Consider the following 21,078-nt stretch of genomic DNA (forward strand, 5'->3'; position numbering starts at 1 on the left):
ATGGGTGCAGGGTGGGTGCCGTCTATTTTGGAACAGGTGCGCCTTTGACAAGTGGGGGAGCGCGTTCCCGGGGTCACTGCTTGGGATAGATGAATATGAGTTAAACTGGTAAATGAGCACACCGCTCAGCTGAGCTGGTTTCCAAAGCTGCTTTTAAAGTCCTTCTATTGACAACTCTGGATGTTGGGCAGCCACTGTGAACACCCCCGGGAAGTTATTTGGGCACTTATTGTCCAAAAGAAGGTCGTTTTTAATTGCACTGCGCCTGACAATTGATTCAAAACAAAGAGAAAAAAAGAGAACATCAGAGAAATGATTTCTTTCCTGCGCTCCGTTAATTTAACACGGCATCATGTTTGTGCTCAAGGTCTGAAGATCTGTATGTGATGGTAACCAGAATACATTACTGGTTTCAGGTCCTGCTTGTGCCTTTTTATTTTTTTTACTGTGGAGCCAAAGTGTGAAATTTGTTCACAGTAACAGCAAAATGCTTGACTAATAAAAACCTAGAATGACAAAACAAACCAAAATGTCATTTTCAAACGGCTTTACATTTAAAATGCATTAACTTTACCTCTGACTGTAAATACCAAACATGTCAGTATACATAAAAAAAATCTTTAAGTTACTGTTTTTTCGACCTTGCTCATTTGTGCAATGTAATTAGCCGATCACATGGCAGCAACTCAATACATTTATGTAGACAAGCATGGTTGTTTGAGCTAGTCTGAGCATTTCAGAAACTGTTGACCTACTGGGATTATCCCACACAACCGTCTCTAGAGTTTATAGAGAATCATCCAAAAACAGACAAAATATCTAGTGATCAATGCCTTGTTGATGTCAAAGGTCAAGTGAGAACGCCCAGAATATTTTAGGTCTGCAGAAGAGCATCTCTGAACATATGCTGACCTTGAAGCAGATGGAAAGGAAACAGGAAATGATCACAGAGAGTCACTTAAATTAGATGTTAGAAAAACATCACCTGGTCTGAGTTTCTTGATTTCTGCAGCAACATTTGGATGGTAGGTTCAGAATGAGGTATAAACTCCATGGAAGCATGAATCCAATCTGCCTTGTAAAACTGACTCAGGCTGCTGGTGTAATATTGTGGGGGATATGTTCTTGGAACACTTTGGACCCTTTAGTACCAACTTAGCATCATTTAAACACCACAGCCTACCTACTGTACTGTTGCCAGGTTCATTCATTTATGACCCATCTTCTGATAGCTGCTTCCAGCAGGATAATGAGTCAAAAAAAAAAAAAAAATGCTGAAAAATGCTAAACGGTGTAGCTGACTAAGAGAAAAACAGGAAGAGTCATTTTTACATACATTGACATTTACTGTGAATGTATGTAGAATGAAGCCAAATTAGTTTGTTCATTAAGAAAACGTGAGGGAAAGAATCACAGTAAGCCCGACTCTTAATTTCCATTGTTTAATGGTCACAGTTAAAGCACGTGATATAAAATAATATTTACACAGACAATACACACACACCCAACAGTTCCTACTACATAAGCATGCTCCCCCAAAGTAGCAAAACACTTAAAAAAAAAGCCACAATTAAAATTAAAAAGGGAGTAAAGTGCATGTATGACACACGTCTCTGTACAGACATTTCTGATAGGCTGCAGAGAAGCTTTACTTGCCAATCACAGGCACGCTCCTAAAAAGTTTACAAAAGACATAAAGATCCATTAAAATAAAATAAAAAAAGTGCACGCTCACTTGGTAAAGTTGTGCTACACAGTCTCACTCACACAGACACAAACCAGATCTAAAAAACAAACAAAAAACAGGGAGATCCTAAAATATCAACAGTCACAATATACAACCTTTACATCCCCAAAGAGAACATAGCCAAAAACTCACAAATATACACTCTGCCTTTAAACCCCAGCACCCTGACCTACTCTCTCTCACACAGTTAAACATAAACAAAACTCTAGTTTGTGTGGCATCTGGAGTGTGAGGAGAGACAGTTTACTGAGTGATGAAGTCAAACGTGTTTCTGATTGAGAAGTACATTCCAGGAACCCGGAGTCGGATGTTTGTGCAGGTCAGATTTGGTTGACTTACTGAGGTATTGTGTAGTTAAAACAAACTAAACAAAAAGCAGGCCTCTTCTCTTTTCATTATGCTCAAATAAACTGGTGAAAACCTGCATATGCAGCTTACACTGAGGGAAGAGTCAGAGCTTCACGACTGACTTTCACTGGAATTATTCTGTCGCGACGAAGAGTCTCCGTCCAACGACTTTTATGCTCAGGACCAAATCAGCCGGTTTGACAAGCAGGTGTTGGTGTGATTTATTTATTTATTCTTTCTTTCTTTCTGCCAACATAGTTACCAGATTATACAAGAGGGACCGTTTTCTCCAGCATAAATGGCACATTTTTCTGAAGAGACGTCAAAGCATGAGAAGAGGGGAAACAGAGGCTACATTCCAGCTAACATTACGTTTGACAGCCAAAAATATCAAGTCGACTAAAGGAGAAACCAGCAACGATGTGATGAGTATGTGCACGCTTGGGTATTATTAACATTTCAAACATGTGACCCATGTACATCTCTGGATGACATTTTCTTTTCTTTTTTTGTTTTATCTTCTCAAAGTGTTTTATTTCAGTCTCAGTTAACTGGGACTGTCGTAGCCTTGCCGCTTTTCCTGTGCCGAGACCAGATTCCCATATCACGGATTTTTACAGAAGAGGGAAAAAAGAAACTACTAAACACATCCCTTAAGGCAAGAGGCGTCGGCTTGTTTTGCTAAATAAATCCAAAATATGCACTTGACTTTCGTTTTTGACGGGCACATTATCTCTCTCTCTTTCTCTCATGCACACGTACACAGATGCACACCTGCTGAGGGTTACATGGTGTGGTAAAGGGTGCTAACAGTTCTCTTCTTAAGCCGCCTCAGCGGGTGAGTCCTTCCGTATTGCTGCCTTGTTGTCAGAAGTGTTGGCCCAGGCGAGTGCAGAGATTCTTGGCCAAAGTTTAAAGGCTTTCCACTGTGAGGATTCGGATTTGATGGTGCAGAGACTGCTGAGGTTTCTCCAGCTTTAGGAAGCCTCTGAGTGGTTGTCTCAAGGATCTCTGGCTGCTGGACAGTGGAGGAAGGAGAGTTGTGAACCCGCTGCTTCTTGGATTCGTCGCTGGCTGAATGGAGTGGGTGTTGTGCCGAGGGTGAAGCTACAGTGGAACGGCTAAGTTCCCAGTCACTCAAGTCATTGGCGAGCAGCTCCAAGCAGCCCAGTTTAGCCAGGGAGGCTGAGCGCTTCATCATGGATGGAGGGGTCAGCCCTGCCTGACGAATCCTGGCTTCCACCTCTTGAACCCTCTTCTGGATACTGCCACCTCGCTTCTGCGCCTGACCCAAACACCTGGCCTTGCACTTTCCAGCCATGCTCACCTGCTGCAGGAAGGCACCCAGCTCACACAAAGTCTCCCACGTCTCCCTCTTGAAAATGTCACTGTGGGGTCCTTCTGTGGGACAATCCCAGTCTGTGCCCGACTCGAGCTCAGTGACGCCCTCCAGACACAGGAAGTTCACAGACGCAAAGGGAGAATGGGGAGAGTGGTGGAAAGGAGAAGAGGTAGAGAGCAATCTAGATTCAGCAGGCTGGAGTTTCTGTCCTTTTGTGCTTTTTTCGTTATCCCCAAGGGCCGCCATCGCAGCATGAGTGCCCTCACTTTCAGCTGGTCCAGACTTCCCATCCTCCTTTCCCTCATCCTTGTGCACCGTGTGAACTGCAGATGCCTGTGAGCAAATAGATGCATCGTGGGAAGTAGACAACGTTGCACAATGGATGCTGTGTGGACGCCGGTGAGAGTTGGAGGTACAGCCAGAGAGAGAAGGCGGTGAAGAAGAGAGAGGCGGGGTCTCATGCTCCTGTTTCATTCTTTGCTCCAGCTGCTGTGTAACACGTCGCACCGACCCTCGTGTCCAGTCACTGTAAAGACAGGCGGGGGCCTCCTCTTCCTCCTCTTTCAATTCTGTTTTTATATCCCCAGATTCCTTGTGTGCCAGAACAACACTATCTTCAATTTCCTGCTTCAACTTCCTCACATCCTGATCCTGGGGATCTTGAGGTTCAGTCTGGCTATCAGAGCCAAGAGGCGAAGTCTCTTTGGGCCTCAGCCCTGTGACCTGCACAGGCATTTTCTGGAAAAAAAAATCGATATAATATAAAAGACCATTAATTTAAAAGCACAATGAAAGCATTGCTACAATCACAATGTATTTGTGACAGATGTGCCACCAGGTGGCGCAACATAGCTTAAGAACCAAAAACCATTCTGAATAAATCTGGTAAGATTGACAGGAACTGTTATGGGTTCAGTTCAGTCCCAAGTATCTTAAATATATATGTAAAAATATTTCATATTTTGTGAGTATCTCACACAAGAGCAGCCTGGAAACAGATCATAACATCCATACATGTGGCTACATTATACACAGCCAACCCGAGCCCACTGCCAGAGCACGGGTGGAGACTATATGCGGCCCAAATCGGGAAATGTTTAGAGTTGTCTGGGAAAGTTTGCTACAAGCATTGTTTACCTTTCTTTTCCCTTCATCCTTCCCCTCACTGGTGGAGACCTCCTGCAGTGGTGGCTGGTTTTCTTTGCCACAACTCTTCAGCTGGTGCGACTGCTGTGCTGCAGTACAGTGAGTTTTCCCATCTAGACTCATCCCCTTAAATTTTTCCCTGGCACTGAAAAAGTTGATGTGGTCTGCAGTGTGGCCGAACACCAGCACATTTTCATGTGGAATGGCACTAGGATAAGTGATAAAATCGTTAGTGGACAGATGTTGGGCTGCCAAACTGTCCAAAGATGAGCCATATGTCTGTTGGGCACAGTCTGGGTTTTTGACAAGCGCTGGGGCAGAGAGGCAGTCGGGTCCAGCCTGCTTTGTGCTTGGGGTTTGTGTTGCGGTAGGCTCAGGCACTGACACAAGCACTGTTTTTACAGAAGGAGAACAGGACAACACCTGTGGCTTTAGAACTCCATCGGCTAGATTTGGAGATGGAGCAGGAGAGTGGGGGAGGTGGTGAAGGGAGGGAGGTGGATGAGGCTGGCCCACCAAAACACTTTGTGCAACAGTCACCTTATCGGTCTTTGGAGGCTCAGGCACCACAGTGGCGGCCCTTGGTTGAGAGACAGGAGGTAACATGGGCCGATTCCCAGAGTCATATACGCCATTGGACAGCGGAGGAGAGAACAGAGACACAGAAGCAGCTGTGGAGTCAGAACAAGGACGGTCCTGCCGGCTGCTCCGATCTACAGCAGAACGAGATGCTCCAGCATGACCTGATGGAGCTGCCGCACCTTTAAAGGAAGAAGAGCTAAGCTGATTGGAATGGATGCCCGTATCTGGCTGACTAGTTGAGTGTGTTGCTTTGCTGCCAGTAGAACTTCCCAGTGATTCCAGCAGTTCTTTTACCGAGGGACCAGTTATATTGCTGGCTTGGTTGTGGGGATCTGAGCGGCCCAGGCTGTGGGGCTGTGCGTAGGATTTGGAGAGTGGCTCGTGGTGTTCAGACAGATCGCTATCAGAGTGAGAACGCCACAGTTTGTTGTGCCTCTGCTTGCTGCGGAAGAAAGTGAAAATGAAGTAACATATCACTTCTCAGAATTCTTTGCATGAAATTGACAGAGGAATATTTTTGGGGTTTTGTTTTTTTGTTTTACATTGTTTTATAAGATTTTGATAATGCACTTCTTTCTGCCAGTATCAATATTTGCATTACCATGGATGTCTGTGTGTGTGTGTGTGTGTGTGTGTGTGTGTGTGTGTGTGTGTGTGTGTGTACCTGGCCATGAGTATTCCCTGATACTCCTCCAACTGTCTCATAAAAGAGGGGTTGGGTTTGGTAACAGTTCGACGCTCTTTGACGTAATCAAAGGCTTTTTTCAAATCCCAGCCGTACTCCTTCATGGCATACGCTATCACTGTGGCCGCAGACCGGCTAATCCCCATTTTACAGTGCACCAGGCACTTGGATCCAGATTTCCTAGGGTAGATATTAAGAATGATTGTCATTCTCGATAGATCTCATTCCTCGCAGGAAAAAAAAGAGAGGATGAAACATCTCAAACTCACTTGGCTCTAGATATAAACTTGTAGGTGTCATTCCAATAGGCTAGCAGGTCAGTGGCCTCCTCATCATACACACGGATGTTGTGGTACTCAAACACACCGGGAAAGAAGTTATCAATCTCCCTTGTTACATTCAGGATGTAATGAACTCTGAGTGACAGAAAGACATGAGCGAGAGGAAAGATGAGCCTTAGATGAGAGAGGGGTATGTAGGTATGTATTGATTTGTAAAACTGAGCTTGTTGGTATAACAGAATGAAGAACTTTTAATTTCATCCTAATAAAGCAAGTTTTAGTTTTTTTGTTCCGAACAGTCAGTTTTGTTGTATTGGGTTTTTTTTCCCCCCCCTCCGTCCTTACCCACAGTTCTGTAACTCGTCCAGATTGGATGCATTCCACTCAGATCCCTGCAGGAAACAAAAAGGAATCCTCAGACTTGTTCAGCACCTTCCAATAAGCTTTTCAGAATGCTGAAGTCCAGTGAGAAGAAATGATTGACATACAGTGAGTTCTCCAAACCCAACAACAGCAAAGTACCTTAAAACTGTGCTGAATTTAAAATTACACAACACTATCTTGCACTTTGTGAGAATCAGATCCGGGATACAGGCGTGGGAGATCAGAAACATTTTATATTCTCTGCTGCTAAAAGCAACAGAGGTGTTTCAGAGGTTAACCTACCAAGAACACGTGGTCAAAGATCTCCGTAGGACTGTCCATCTGGCCCAGAATGACAATCATCTCATTGTCGATGAACTCCTTGAACTCTCGCAGATTGCATGTCATGTGCATTTCCAGCTCTGTTCGGATCTAAAGAACACATCCAGGACAGAAAGAGACACGTGCAGGCAAAATGTAAAGTCACACAATAATGACTAAAAAAAATAAATAAATAAATAAAATAGCATGGCATTTTCCGAACATTTTCTTTGACTGGGAGATGCTCGAAGCAGACTCACCTCTTTGCAGGTGACATTCTCAAGATCTTTCTGCATCATGATTTCCCGCAAACTGGCTTTGATCTGACGCTCAGTCAGCTCTCTTTCTGTAGGTCTGTAGAAACATTATGATGGTGGAAGAATATATGAAATAAGTTCATGTCTATCGGTTTTCCACATAGAGAACATATCTGACAAACATCACTTGGCTACTTACACGTCAGAGAAGAGAACTGGAGAGTCGGCACGGTGTGACTGCACGTCCTGCATGGCGTTCCACTCGTTGATGCGGGTCTGGTCGGAGGAGACCCTGCTCTGATAGTAGCTGACCCAGGTGAGGAACAAGCTGCCTGGAAAGTAGTTATGACTACGGGCCACCTCGCAGGCTTTATGGAGTGACTGGAGGGCTGACCTGTCAGGAAAAAAAAAAAAAAAAAAAAAACATGACTTCTAAATGAAATGGGAAAAAACAGAAACCAACAAACAATAGAAATATCCACAGCTGTACCAATTATCCAGTATGACTCACCACATGGCTTGCACAGAAACAGGCTTGAATACATGCACCCTGTTGTCAGTTGATACACTGAAACCCCTGTGAGCAGGAACAGAGGAAATATAGTGAGTTAAAAATCTTAGCGATCTCATGTTTAACGTGTCCTGTGCTGAAGAATTTGCTTACCCGTCTCCATCTAGATGTATTAAGGTGTCGCTCCACAGGGGCAAAACCAGCCCAACAGAACACGAGCTGAGTGGGGAAAACAGTTTTCCTGTTATATCTTTAACCAGAACACCAAAACCAGCAGGTACCTAAAATCTCGTGTGTCACTCTCACCCATCTACAGGGCTAAAATCCATTCCTAGCACCACGCTCTCCTCCGTGTCCTGCCGACCATTGGTTGAGACCACCACCATGTAGCGGGTGATCTGAGCATGTGCGCTCTCCAAACGAACCGCCTAGAGAAGGAAAAAACAAAACAAAACGCAGTTTGTGTCTTGACAGTTAAATAAAATCAGTGAGACTTATTTGTGTTTTTATGGGTACCCACCAGTTTGATGTTGTCCTCTGGTCTGAGGAGAGTAAACATCGTCTGTAGGTGCTGCTGGATATCTCCTGGCAAGATGAAAGTAACGCATACATGACGCAAGATGGCAAAAGTTAAACAGTCAGTGGCTGCTGAGGGGGAATTTTCACCTCACCTGCATGTTTGCTGCGCAGCTGGGAGAAACGGGAGGCAGACGAAGAAGTGGAGCCATTTCCTCGAGGCAAGAACAGAGCAGCTCCCTTAACGGTCAGGAAACTTTCACTGATGCTGCACAAAGACAGAAAAGATTGAACGGTGAGCAATATCCACCCACACATCTATCACAAAACTCATCCTTGGAAGACTTTACAGCTTTTAAAGTCCACTGACAGAAAGCGCAAAGAGCAGAACTTTTGACACTTTATTATTTTCAGACATTTTCAATAAAAATTCTAATTTGTAGCTTCTCAAATGTGTGGATTTTGAGCCCGTCTCCATCATTTGAAAAGTACATTATCCTGGAATGCTGCACAGAATGAAGCAACAGAAATCATTTTGGCTGATGAAAATTTATGACAAGCATTTTTTCATAAATTTATGTGAATTAATGAGTTATGTTGGTCTGAACTGTTACAGTGGTGACATACAGACATAAACACACTTGTTTCATTATGCTGATTTTTATTCCCCCAAATGTAAAAGAGGAAGAAAGAAAAACAAAAAGCAGAATATAAAGTACAGGTGACTTTGTAGTATTAAAGTTGAATGCATTTCAATGGTAGTTATTCAGTTCAATGCTTTCTTAGAAAACACTCATATTTTCCAAAACAACACAATAATGGGACAATTTCTGATTAAGATGGCAGTCCCAGCTGAGCTTCTTCGTGGTCTGAACAACAGACTTACGTAATGGACTTAAGATATCTGACGCCCGTCTATTATTCTGCTATTATTATAAGCAGTATTATTGTCATTATTATTATTACTACTACACACAGGCTTTGTCCCTCACAATGTGAGCTAGAAAGACAAAGTCTCATTGTCTTCTGTGATGATGAGTAAAAGCAAAATCACCAGTAACACCAGCGATCGCTGACTAATTTGTCACTCCATCTGGAGCAAGTTTAAATATAGGCTTGAGCTAAGGAAAGACCGTCAAAGACAGGAAGTCATGTTGTTGTTGTCTGCTGTGATGATGCGGGAGGAAAGGAAACAAAGGCAAAGAAGGATAAACCTGCAATGGACAGCAGTCATTACTGAAGTGACAATTATGGCAAACTAAGCAAACTTTCATGCAAGTTTCCAAGTTAGAAAAAGTGGATGTTAAGAGTCTCTGACACCCACGCTGACTTGCACACACCCAGTTTTCTTCATGACATGACGTACAGAACACTGGACAAATATCTGCGCGAGCATAGTGCATCCTAGTTAACCTTTTATATTGAAAAAAGCCATTGATCAACAAAAATCAAGAAGTGAATGCATTGGAATCACTGAAAACGCTGACAAATAAGTCCTTCTGTTGATGCACTGTGCTGCAGGCAGACCAAGAATATGTCAGAGGCAATACAATGCCAGAGAGGACAGAGGCTGACAGCTGGGCTTGCACACAGACTCACACAAGCAAACACTAGATGTCTAACTCAAGTGCTAATGAAGTGTTTGTGCAAATTATATCTTGACATGCTTCTTCCAAGCCATAAATTTCCAATTAAATGCAAGTGTCGTTTCGTGGCTTTCACAATGAAGACAAAATAATCACATCCCCTGATTCTGCTGAAGGTACATCGTGTGCCTTGCTCTGCTGTGCCCCCCCTCAGGATGCATTTAAGGAACAGCTAAAGGTGGGTGGAGAGAAATGCATCCTAGCAGATGAGTAAAAGCATCTGGCAGATATCTCAAAAAGGAAGCAAAGGGAAGGAAACCTGTTCCTGCAGCCACTCGTTCAGCTGCTGTGCTGCTATATCCTTCTTATGAAGTCATTAAGAGAAAAAACACATGTTCATACAAGTGCACACTAAGTCTATGCTGAAGTTTGGAGTAGACCATTACCATGGCACTGCAGGCAATATAATAATTCATGTAGTGTTATCGTTACTATAAGCAAGAAAAGCTCCGGACTGTGAGCACGGCAACTTACAGCTGATACATTTCCACCTGAGAGATCACAGAGTTCTCGGTAAAATACGGTCTGATCTTCACCCCGCAGCAGGCGCAGAAGCAGCCGGCCGACGAGCTCCGCGGGGCGGTCACAACGCCGGGAGGCATCGCTGCTCTCGGAGTGCGGGCAGGGCGCGCGGAGACGACAGTCGACGATGTGCGAAGTAAAGTTGCGAAGACGCAGAAGCTCTGCTCTAAGACCACACGGTGCTTCGTTTTTATTCAATTTTTTTTTTTTATCGCAGATTTAGAAAATTAGCTCTAAACCGACAGATTTCATAGAGCGGAACAATCTAATATTATAAAGCGACAAAGCACTAACATATTTAAGAGCGCCTGTGACAGAGCAGGTGCCTCAGAACATCTGATCCATGGTCTGCTGTTTGAAGTGTCTGCAGCAGGCTGCGGTAAATCCTGCCGCTGAGGGGGAGGAGACACACATGGTCCAATCCGTGACAACAGCAGTCTGAGGAAGACTACGAGGAATTATTGGAGACATGGTGAAAGTGTGCAAGAAAGACAGCCACAAGTACCCGGATAAAAGTGTTTAACTGTCAGAATGGCAGTCGGTGGCATTCCTATATGCTTTACAACAGCCTCGAGACGTCACTGAAATTCCTCACGCTGTTCCTGGGTCACCATGTTTTTCCACGTAACACGCAGAAGGAAGTGGCTGCTTTAAAATGATGCCTCATGCACATTTTAAAAACGCCAAATGTAAGAATAACAAATAATGACAATTTCCAGCTGTGTCAACATAACGAATAAGAGAGCTAGACGCTACATAAAAACTCTCCATAATTAAGACATTTTTTCTTTTTAAAATGTGGATGTGCCTATGTATCTGGCTGACAGCCTGATTGAAAAACTAACCAAGCAATCCCAGAAAGCATGACTTTAGAGAGGCACCCCCCCCCCCCCCACACACACACACACACACACACACACACACTTTGAGCTGCTTATCAGCACCTTAACAACACCACAGTATTTTGTCATTTTCTCCACAATAACATCTGAGAGGAAATGTTTTTCTGTTCATAGGCGAGTACAATCTTTAACAGTAATGAATTTTTGCTTCTTCTTAAGGTAACAAACCCATAAAAAATGCAAATAAGAAAGGGTAGAAAGCTTTTAAGCAAGGTTGATAGGTTCAATTGTTATATTAGACAGGGGTATTTCAAAATCAGTACACCCCTAGTTCTTAGAACCATAACCTGACACTGAATGTGTATCCAGCAACAGCATGACAACAACAACAACAGAAAAAAAGAGATTGAGAAACCTGGAAGGAGATTTCAGGCTGCCTGTGAACTAAGTAGAAACTTGACCTTAGACTTGGTTGTGCTGCTTGTTGATCCCTTGTGGTTTCAATTACAAACTAAGGGTAACTATTTGGCCACCAGCTGACTGCCAGTTTATATCCCGGGATAAACAACTGCAGTGTGGTGTTTTTCCTCTTAGGTCGACCTGTGTCTCTGACCCAAGAGGCAACCGATGAACTGGGCTGATGAGCTCAATGAAGCTACAGATTTTGACCTCGTCTGAGAGATCCTTACAAAGAGAAAAGCGTTTATTTATTAGACTGCAGAGTCACATGTGGTTAAATGTATCACAGCATGAACAATAAATGGTGTAACAGTACAGTCAAGCTTTAAGTAGATAAAGAATAAGCAGTGATATATAAAGCAGGAGAAGGGATGGGAAGTGGGATCCTTTTACAAATTGAATGAATTATTTTGTAACTTGTTTAAATTCAATTTATATTGTAAAGCAATGATGTGACATCTGACTGCGTATCTAATCTTACCCATTTTCTATCACTCCTGGCAGTTGCAAACTGATAATGTTGTGAAATTTTTGCAGACCTGAGTCACATGTGAGCGTTTTTTTCCCTGCTCAGTGGTCAGACTCAGAGATAATGAAGCAGGTGTGGTTTTCCTGAACATATCAATAAGGGAACTGATAAAGATCAGAGCTATAAGCAGAACAGATAATGATACAGGTATCTAAAAACTTACCAGTTTCTAAGCAGAGGCAGACACATGTTACAAACAATCACAGGGAGGCCTTCCTCATCAACTAATAACAGCTTAACCTGACAGCCACTTTCCCACTCTCCCTCTCATCTCCCTGTTGGCCTCTCACATCGACCCCTTCAAAATCCCTACCACCTCCCTCCTTACTTTAACCGGTGTTATTGATTAGGGAAAGATCTGTGGCATCTTCTTGTAAGGGCGCTGGAGGGATAGCTAAGAATAATCACGGGGTTGTTCATTCCCACCTTTGGGATTTACAGACTCTCAGCAACCCACATGTTTATGTGTGAGATGTTGAACCCATCTCTCAAGTTCCACCTGGCTATTCTCCCCCTTTGACTGCTGAAATTCAAACCATCCAATAGCAAGTGGCGAATGCCAGGATGTAGTTTTTACATGTAGACACCAGACACTCTGCTGCTCTCATGTTTCCAAACATGCAAACACAGACAGTCACCTTAGTGATCGCAGCTTCACCTTGTGTATACATTCACACACCCAGACTTTACAGTATTTCTTTGAATCACACATAACCTGTTAAACATCTGCGATGAGCATCACACACCGACAAGAAGTCTAATAAATCAGCCTGTTAGCATGACTACAGTATATCTGAATTACACAAGAATGAATACAAATCTGTAGAGGCACACAAATGTATAAATGTAGCACAAATGGAAATGAGTCCCATTCAGACATATAATCCTTTGTTCCACTTTTCCCCTCCTCTGACTACAGAACTATGAGATTATAAGAGATCAGAAATACTCTCCGATTGTAGTCATAATAAATAACCTCTCTTTCTCCTAATTTCCCCTCTGCATGGTCCGCCAGTGATGTTGCTGCTTTTGGCTGATGTCACCAACTTGCTGATGTCACTGGCTTTAATCAGCAGCACTGCAGTGGGGCTTGCTTACGCAGGCAGGCGCGCTGCCTCACTGAAGCCTTATTCCAGTTTGAATGAATCTCACTACCTGTGTCAGAGATGAGCTCTGCTGCAGCTGCTGACTTGTACGGCGCAGCGGGCACAGACGTCAGCAGCGGGGAGGGGGGAAAACGAACAGACTGCCTCTGAGACTTTGGGAACGTGAATTCAGTGGACAGGCTCAGCTTTAGTGAATGGCTGCTGGAATTGTGAATATGCAACATGCAGCTTGAACTTAAAGAAACAGTGAAATGAAAAATGCACACAGCATCAGTTTATTTTTTCCTTTTGCTGTACCCTACATGTGTGTTAATTTCTTTACTTTTGAAAATAATTCTCGTCTTTTACCTTCAACTAAAACACAGAAATATGACTTTAATAAGACTCGGCTAGCACTCATTAATAGTTACACTGATTTTTATACAATTAAATGATCTGACAGTGTGGGTGAAGGAGACATGGACAGCTGGGGAAAAAAGTCTCTCTACAGATACTTAAAAGGTGTATTTAATAATCTAGCTCACTTTTATTTCAGATGCTGAAAATAGTCTTATTTCTGCAAAGATTTTAAAGCAAAACAACAAAGAAAAAAAAGAAAATGAACTCAAAGAACTCTTTCTTTATTACAGTATTCTTTGCCCAAACTAACAATCATACTGGGAACAGGCTCACTTATTCCTACACATCATGCCCTTTCTCATGACCTCTCTAGGATATATCAGAGACTGTGTATTTATGCAGCAGATTGAGGGCTTTCCGTTGGTCTGATGTATGAAATCAGCGACTGTGGAACTCATTAGTTTAAAATTGAATTTGTGAACAAGATTTGACAATTTAACTGAAGAAGATACAAAGTGGCAGTGAAAAAGACTGTTGCATACTAATGCCCTCACTCAAAGTCTCACGTAGGAGATACATTCCAAGTAAATCAAAGACAAAATGTTTGGTTTTTTATATATTAAAACAATCCTGACACAAGCCACAAATTTTCTGCACTTTTTTGTGATACAGTTTATATGCAAGTTTCTCCATCTACCTTAAAACGTCTTGAGTCTGTATCACAGTGCATTGTGATTTACCACAGGTCATTTTTTTGCCTAACATTGTCTATTATATAAAAAGTTGGATTGTGCACCTTAGCTAATAGGAGAGAGCAGCATGTGTTTATTTAAAAAACTTTATTGCAAAGACTGTGGGCTTACCTCCACTCTGATTACATTTAAACATAGTGCTAACACTGACAGGTCACAGGAGTTTTAAAACATTAGATGCACCTCCTATTCAAACTGAACTTGGGAAAAAAGTGAAATTTAATACTTTGCTGCCTTCAAATGAAACATCTACAAAAACAAAACTAAAAAGATCCACTCTCTAATTATCTGCAACACCCCTTGCACATGCATTTCTTAATTTATGAAGATGTATTCTTGTGTTTCTTCATTTTTGGATATGATATGATTTTTTTTGTACACAAGGAATGAATAATGATAATCCTGTAACTGATAATATCATGTCATGATTATATCCATTCATTCTATTCATTCGCTTCCGCTTATCCTTTCCAGAGTCGCGGCTGGTGCTGGAGCCTATCCCAGCTGTCATAGGGCGAGAGGTGGGGTACACCCTGGACAGGTCGCCAGTCTGTCGCAGGGCTAACACATAGAGACACAGACAACCATTCGCACTCGCATTCACTCACAGATTCACACCTATGGGCAATTTAGATTGCCCTATCCCCACTAACTGCATGTTTTTGGACTGTGGGAGGAAGCCGGAATACCCGGAGAGAACCCAAGCAAACACGGGGAGAACATGCAAACTCCACACAGAAAGACTGATGGTGGAATTGAACTCAGGACCTTCTTGCTGTGCAGCAACAGTGCTGATCACCGTGCCACCCTGCTGATTATATCCAATAAACAAGTATTACAAAATCTGCATTGGTATCAGCTCTAAAAAGAAGTTCAAGACTTTCAGTTTTAGTGACCTACAACCCAGAGCAAATGATCTGCCTAGGAATACAAATAAAGCTTAACCAAATTTTAACATCTAATAACAGCTCACAGGTCAAACAACTACTATATCAAATATATCATCTTGGCCCAGAACATCCCCGCTTATAATGCACCCAAACCTGTAATCGAGCTGTGAACTGGGTATTAAAAACACTACAGGCGTTCCCCTCTGGGGGACAATATCACAAAGCTTCACAATGATAATAAAAAAGAGCTTTGAGGTTACTTTGAAGTCAAGACAAAGTAAGGCTATTCATTCAGCTTCACCTTTTTTTTTTTTTAAATATGCTGCACTGGAAAATATGTGTAGGCATGGTAATGTAAAACAACATGCATCACAGGATCCCTGATTTCCATTAAAATATCACACTTATCCAGTTGTGTAAAGAATAAAAGAGAGAAAAATAATAACATTCATTTTAGGAGCTAACTCGGAGTGATATTCGATCATGTACCTGTCTCTGTGCACACAAACATGCACACAGCAAGCACAGATTTCAGTCGCAGCTGCACAAACACAGACAAATCTCAGCTGGATGATGAAGAGCTCCGATGACCAAACAGACACAGAGACTTTGGGAGTGGTTACCAATCTGCCCGTGGATCAACAGTGCAGTTCCCCTGACCCACATAGCAAGTTACTCACAGAGATACTGCTGCCCTCTAATGGGCTGTCTGCAAGCCACTGTTTATTATCTCATTCAGTGCGTGATTTCAAGATTATTAAAGGGCCAAACATAACAGAGGAGACCTAAAAGTGTTCAGTGGCAGAACAAATAAACACAACGGGCAGTGGAAGGAAGTAGCCAATTATCAGGGGACGAAAACCAGTTGCAAGTGTGGCTGAATGAAACTGGATTAACCAGAATTCCAACTCTTATGTAATAAGGGACAGCAGTGGATGTGATGCGATGATGACACAGTACAGGAGCCCTTTTTCAAGTCACAGCCGTATAGAAAGGCAGTCCTGCAGCGTCAGACACATTTTATGATTATTTATTATCTGGGTATTTGGGAAAAGCCTTTTTTTCCTCCCACTTTGTGCGGATCAGGTCAGATCAGGTGAGAGGTCATGGGTAACAACCTAACATGCCCCGTGTTATGAACTGGCTTTTTTTGAGACTGAGAACATACATATCCAGTGGATTTCTGGTCCAGTGAACCAAATGCTTTCAAGTTTAACACACAGAGCTCAATGTGTGTCGGTATCTTACCTCCTCGGCTGAGAGCGGCGGTCATCCTCCCCGCTACCTGACTCCTGGGGAGATAAAATAAGAAAAATACAACTGAGAACAAGAGAAATGCAACAGCACAACATTACAAAGTCAACATATAAGAGTGCAGTCAGAGCCAATATCAGCAGTGTCAACTCTTCTTCTTTTCTAAATAAGGAAATAATATTTTATACACCGAATTGCCAAAAAGCATCCAATCCACAATTTTGCACAAAAACTTAATTTTGGCATTGTTATATTAGATTCCCAACTTCTAAAAGAAAAGTGCCATTTAAAAAAAAAAAAAAAGAAAAAAAAAAAAGAAATCACAGGAAAGCCCATCTTTAAATAGAGAAAACGTCACCATAAACAAATTTAGTAAAAACTCAAATGAGCTCTCAATTCATGCAAACAAATGGTAAACGAGAACAGAAAGGAAATCCCACTGTCCTATTTTGGATAACAAAGACTAACTTGCATATTTCCATGTTCACACACACATTAAAGGCACAAGCATCCAGCTTAACATTCAACACTGCGTGACCTGACAGACACGAGACACAGAGACAGAGACAGAGAGAGAGAGAGAGAGCGCTTTAACTCAATTTACACACTCTCCAGGAAAATGACCTCAGTCTGTTTTTAAGGTGTGGCTGGACAGGGAATAACACAATCTCTCTGTCTCTCTCGGCTCACATACACGAACATGAAGACATGAAGAGACAAAAAGAAACATTTAAATCCGAAAGTTGTGGAAAACAAAAATGTGCCAAACGTGGATGCTAAGGCTCAGTGGCTGATAAAATACCTGGCCCTTATCTTGTAATGCTTGTACTTATCTTGTTTACACCCTGTGTGAGCTTAACTAGCCTTTAATGACATTAACATCACACAAAAGTAGATTAAAGGTATATATATTTTAATAATAATAAACACATACAGGGCTACTTCAGGGGGTCTAGCCTGATTGGAGATCACAAAAAAAATTTATACAGCCAGTAGATAATTTATGCAGTATCAGTGTGAGAAGGAAGTATAGAACTGTAAAGTTTGGTTCAAGTTATCATATACTGCCAGGTCTTGTGACACTGCTGTGGATCCAGTTAAGTGCAATAAATGCAAAAGGTGGTTCCCAGCTCCTTTAAGCCACAGTGTCCAAAGCAGATTTCCATTGTGGGCTTTCAGAATAAAGATATTTAAAACAGATCCTGTGCAATTAAAAGCAACTCATGTAAACAACCTGATGCTGGAGTAATGGTGTCACAGAAAGTTTCTGCTCCATACGATTCTTTCTTGGTACAGTTTCATTAAGAAACTATTGGTTGGATTGCTAGATGGTGTGCTAGACAACAAAGCGACATAATTAGAACCTCGCTAACTCTTAGTGCTGAACATTTGAGTAATTGGCCTTTTGGAAACGATACTATTAAAATATCTACTGCTGCAAAGATTACAATCATACTGATTTTATTGAGAAACTTTAAAAATTCAAAGCACCTAGTTGTACATGTTATTGAAAACTGAGAACAGGTTAGGGCAGGGGTGCCAAAAATAAGGCCCAGGAGCCAAAACTGGCCCAGCAAAGACTCTAAAGTGGTCCACTGGACGGCTTTGGAAAAAGTGAAGGAGGGCAAAATCTTTGAACTTTAAAGTGTACTTTTAGTTTTTCCAGCTTTCTCCTCTACGGCTATTCATCCTACACCAAAGTAATTAATGAACAGATAAACAACTAAACAAAAAAATGTTCCTGTATGCAAAATGGTTTTTTATAAGTCAGCACCTGAACTACATTTATTTTCTAAAATTTAATCTCAAAGAGACCTGGGATGTATAAACACTGATAAAACCTGTTGAAACTCAGGTACTAAATGTGTAGTTAAACTTCTTTACATTGACAAAAAGGGGAATTTAATTCTATGGTTGTATGTCGCCTTTGATGTAAAATGAGCTTGACATAACGGAGTATGCAGCAGGAGGGGAAAAATGCATTGATGCATTTGTAATATCAACTTTAGTACAGCAGATTAGACAAAGTTTCTGTTACTGTTCTTTGTCCTACAGTACGATATAACATCTAGTGTTTGTTTAGATTGGAAAACACACAGACTTTGCATATTTTGCATATGTATGAAAATGATTGATTTTTTTTCCAAAGCTTATGGAAATGTCAAGCCTGAACATGCGGTCTGGGCAGGGATCTGCATGTCCAGAGATCAGTCTGTGCTTACGTGTTACAGCCAAGATTATCACAATGCAAAAGTGCTTCTACCGTAAAATGAACATGTGTGTATGTGTGTGCTCTGCCTGTAAACGCAGCGAGCAGATACATTCACTCCACATAGGGTGCAAGCTAATATAAAGGGAGGAAGAGTGCTAGTAGACATGTCGCACACAGACAGACACGTCACATCCCCCCCCCCCCCCCCCTCCACGCACACACACTCACGGGGAGGGAAAAAAAAAGCACAGGAAGCCGTAAGTGTCTGTACAATTTGCTACCAAAATATGTATGTGGCTTACAACTTGATAGCACATTTCCACTACAAAAAGCTTCATACACTTCACAACCCCTGTCCTATTTACCTTCCTAAAAATCACACGTGCTTACTTTTACAGCACACACTCATTCCTCAATTCACCATCACTTCTTGAAAGACAGACACTTTAGCAGACAAGACTCCTTGCTACTTGTTGCTCAGTGATAAGACATAAAAGCTCCTTCAACTACATTTCATCGTGGATGACAAATTACCTAAGAAATATGTGTACATAGCACGAAGGTTATCATTATGCCTACTCACAGAACCTGTTTGCTCTGAGCTATAAGGTAAAGGGTCCCTCTAAAAAAATTCCATGACTGACAAAGTTTGTGGAAAAATAGCTTGATTGTAGTTGAGATTTGGGGCAAAGCTGGGAGGAGGGGGAAAAAATACACAGTTCATCTAATCTTCTCCTGGGTCCAAGTAGCAAGTTAACAAGGGAAATTGCTTTCCCCTACTGTGCTCCGTCTTGGAGTAAGCACACACTCTGAATCTACGTTAAAGGCTGTACAGTAAGCCAAGGAATTCACCTTAATGTGTAATTTAATCCGTAAACACTATATGACAATGCAACATACACTGGGAAGTTAATATAGGTCAACTTTTTCACATAATGTCAATAAAACACACACACAGAAGTGTGAAACAGATAACATTTTAATGGTAAACAGAGTGTGCTTGTATATTACTTCCTCCCTCTGTTTCTGCCTGTCTGATGGGGTTCCCTGTTTCTGTAGAAACCAGACAAGCAAAGGGAGCAGCAACAGGAAAACCACCTGCTCCTCTGCTTTGCATTGGGTACACTCCTGCCTTCAGTAAACGCACACACACACAAGCAGACAGACAGACAGGAAGAGAGAGGCAGACACATAGAAGGCATTCAGACAGAGAGACAGTCTGGGTACGTGACAGACCCGCAGAGAAAAAGAAAAGACGCGTCCACAGCCTCGTTTACATACAAGGCAGGACACTGCACCAGTGTTGTAAGAATAAATACCTGCACTCACGCGTGTCACTTGACAAATACCAACGCGACTACTTCAATGTATGCAGGTAAAAACCATTACATAATAACAGACATGACTTGTTGTCACACCATCGCTGAAAGTTTCTCTATTCTGGATACTGTAAAAGCAACTAACTGCCAGTTGAGCGTTTACAGTACCGGAAATGTACATACAATGAGCATATAAGCAGCGGTGTGCATTAAAACAAAAGGTGCTGTCATTTTCTTTCAAGTTAACCCTTTTATTGTATATAAGAAGAAATAAGAAGATATTTTCAGGTTAACTTAGCAGCTAGTAGCGACTAATACTGTAACTGAAAATGATGGGTAGCTATATGTCACGCATGCGCAGCAGCACAAAGGCAAGGCAGTTGGGTGACAGTGAGCAGCCGACAAAAAAGACAGCCAAAAATGTAGCCTCAAGTAGCCCTCCGTATCGAGGAGATGTTAGTTTGGTGGAGGCGGTAGAAGGAGTAGAGGAGGCTTCAGGGAAAAGCGGTTCTTACCGAAACGCAGGGGCTGGAGCTGGTGCTGGGGGTCGGTGAACGCTGCACGGTAACCAGCGCCATTCAGCGACCGGGAAGCGGACACCTGAGAAGAAGCGACGGCGGAGACACGAGCATAATTGTGTTGTGAGGGCGAAAGCCCAGTTGAACCTGACTTTCTGATCTTCTCTCCTTTAACCCCCCTCCCTCTCTTTCCCTGTGATCGTACACTGTTTGACTACTCCCCGGCTGTTTCCTCTGTAAGCGCCACCTGCGCATGCGCAACTACCCTTAGCTTGTCAATCCCGATTAACCGTGTGTGTGCTGGAGATAAACAAAGCACTTATGAGGAGTGTCTACAGAGAAGCAATACTACTTCTTAAGAGGTCATTTATTTGAATAGAAGTGTAAATGCACCATTATGTAAACCGCATACAACAATTGCATTACAAGGTTTAAGCCTAGAATCGAATAGAATAGAATAGAATAGAATAGAATAGAATAGAATAGAATAGAACAGAAAGCCTACATTGTTATTGCAATTCAATTACAAAGAGATTGGGAGTGCCACCCCAGCTTGATGAAACAAGGTTGAAGCTAAAGGAAAGCAAACTA

At 42.2% G+C, this 21,078-nt stretch overlaps 1 protein-coding gene across 2 annotated transcripts; it reads right to left on the reverse strand.

Annotated features, from left to right (window-relative positions):
• Positions 1 to 1,426: 1,426 nt before the first annotated feature.
• Positions 1,427 to 20,766, reverse strand: ssh2b (slingshot protein phosphatase 2b). Of its 2 annotated transcripts, XM_085470474.1 has the most exons (15): positions 20,485 to 20,766; positions 16,433 to 16,476; positions 8,255 to 8,367; positions 8,104 to 8,168; positions 7,890 to 8,011; positions 7,737 to 7,802; positions 7,584 to 7,649; positions 7,272 to 7,466; positions 7,076 to 7,169; positions 6,798 to 6,926; positions 6,477 to 6,523; positions 6,120 to 6,266; positions 5,830 to 6,030; positions 4,575 to 5,607; positions 1,427 to 4,175 (listed from the first exon to the last, which is right to left on the reverse strand). In XM_085470474.1, the coding sequence occupies exons 1-15, from the start codon at positions 20,545 to 20,547 to the stop codon at positions 2,880 to 2,882; spliced, it is 3,681 nt and encodes a 1,226-aa protein (XP_085326600.1). In that variant the 5' UTR covers positions 20,548 to 20,766; the 3' UTR covers positions 1,427 to 2,879. The 2 variants fall into 2 exon arrangements, with proteins under 2 accessions (XP_085326600.1, XP_085326599.1); XM_085470473.1 differs by lacking the exons at positions 16,433 to 16,476; positions 20,485 to 20,766 and adding an exon at positions 10,220 to 10,642.
• Positions 20,767 to 21,078: the final 312 nt, after the last annotated feature.

The sequence above is a fragment of the Copadichromis virginalis genome, linkage group LG10, assembly GCF_057382275.1.
Source record: "Copadichromis virginalis isolate Kocher_CV1m ecotype Utaka linkage group LG10, C_Virginalis_male_GT1.1, whole genome shotgun sequence".
Classification (NCBI taxonomy): domain Eukaryota; kingdom Metazoa; phylum Chordata; class Actinopteri; order Cichliformes; family Cichlidae; genus Copadichromis; species Copadichromis virginalis.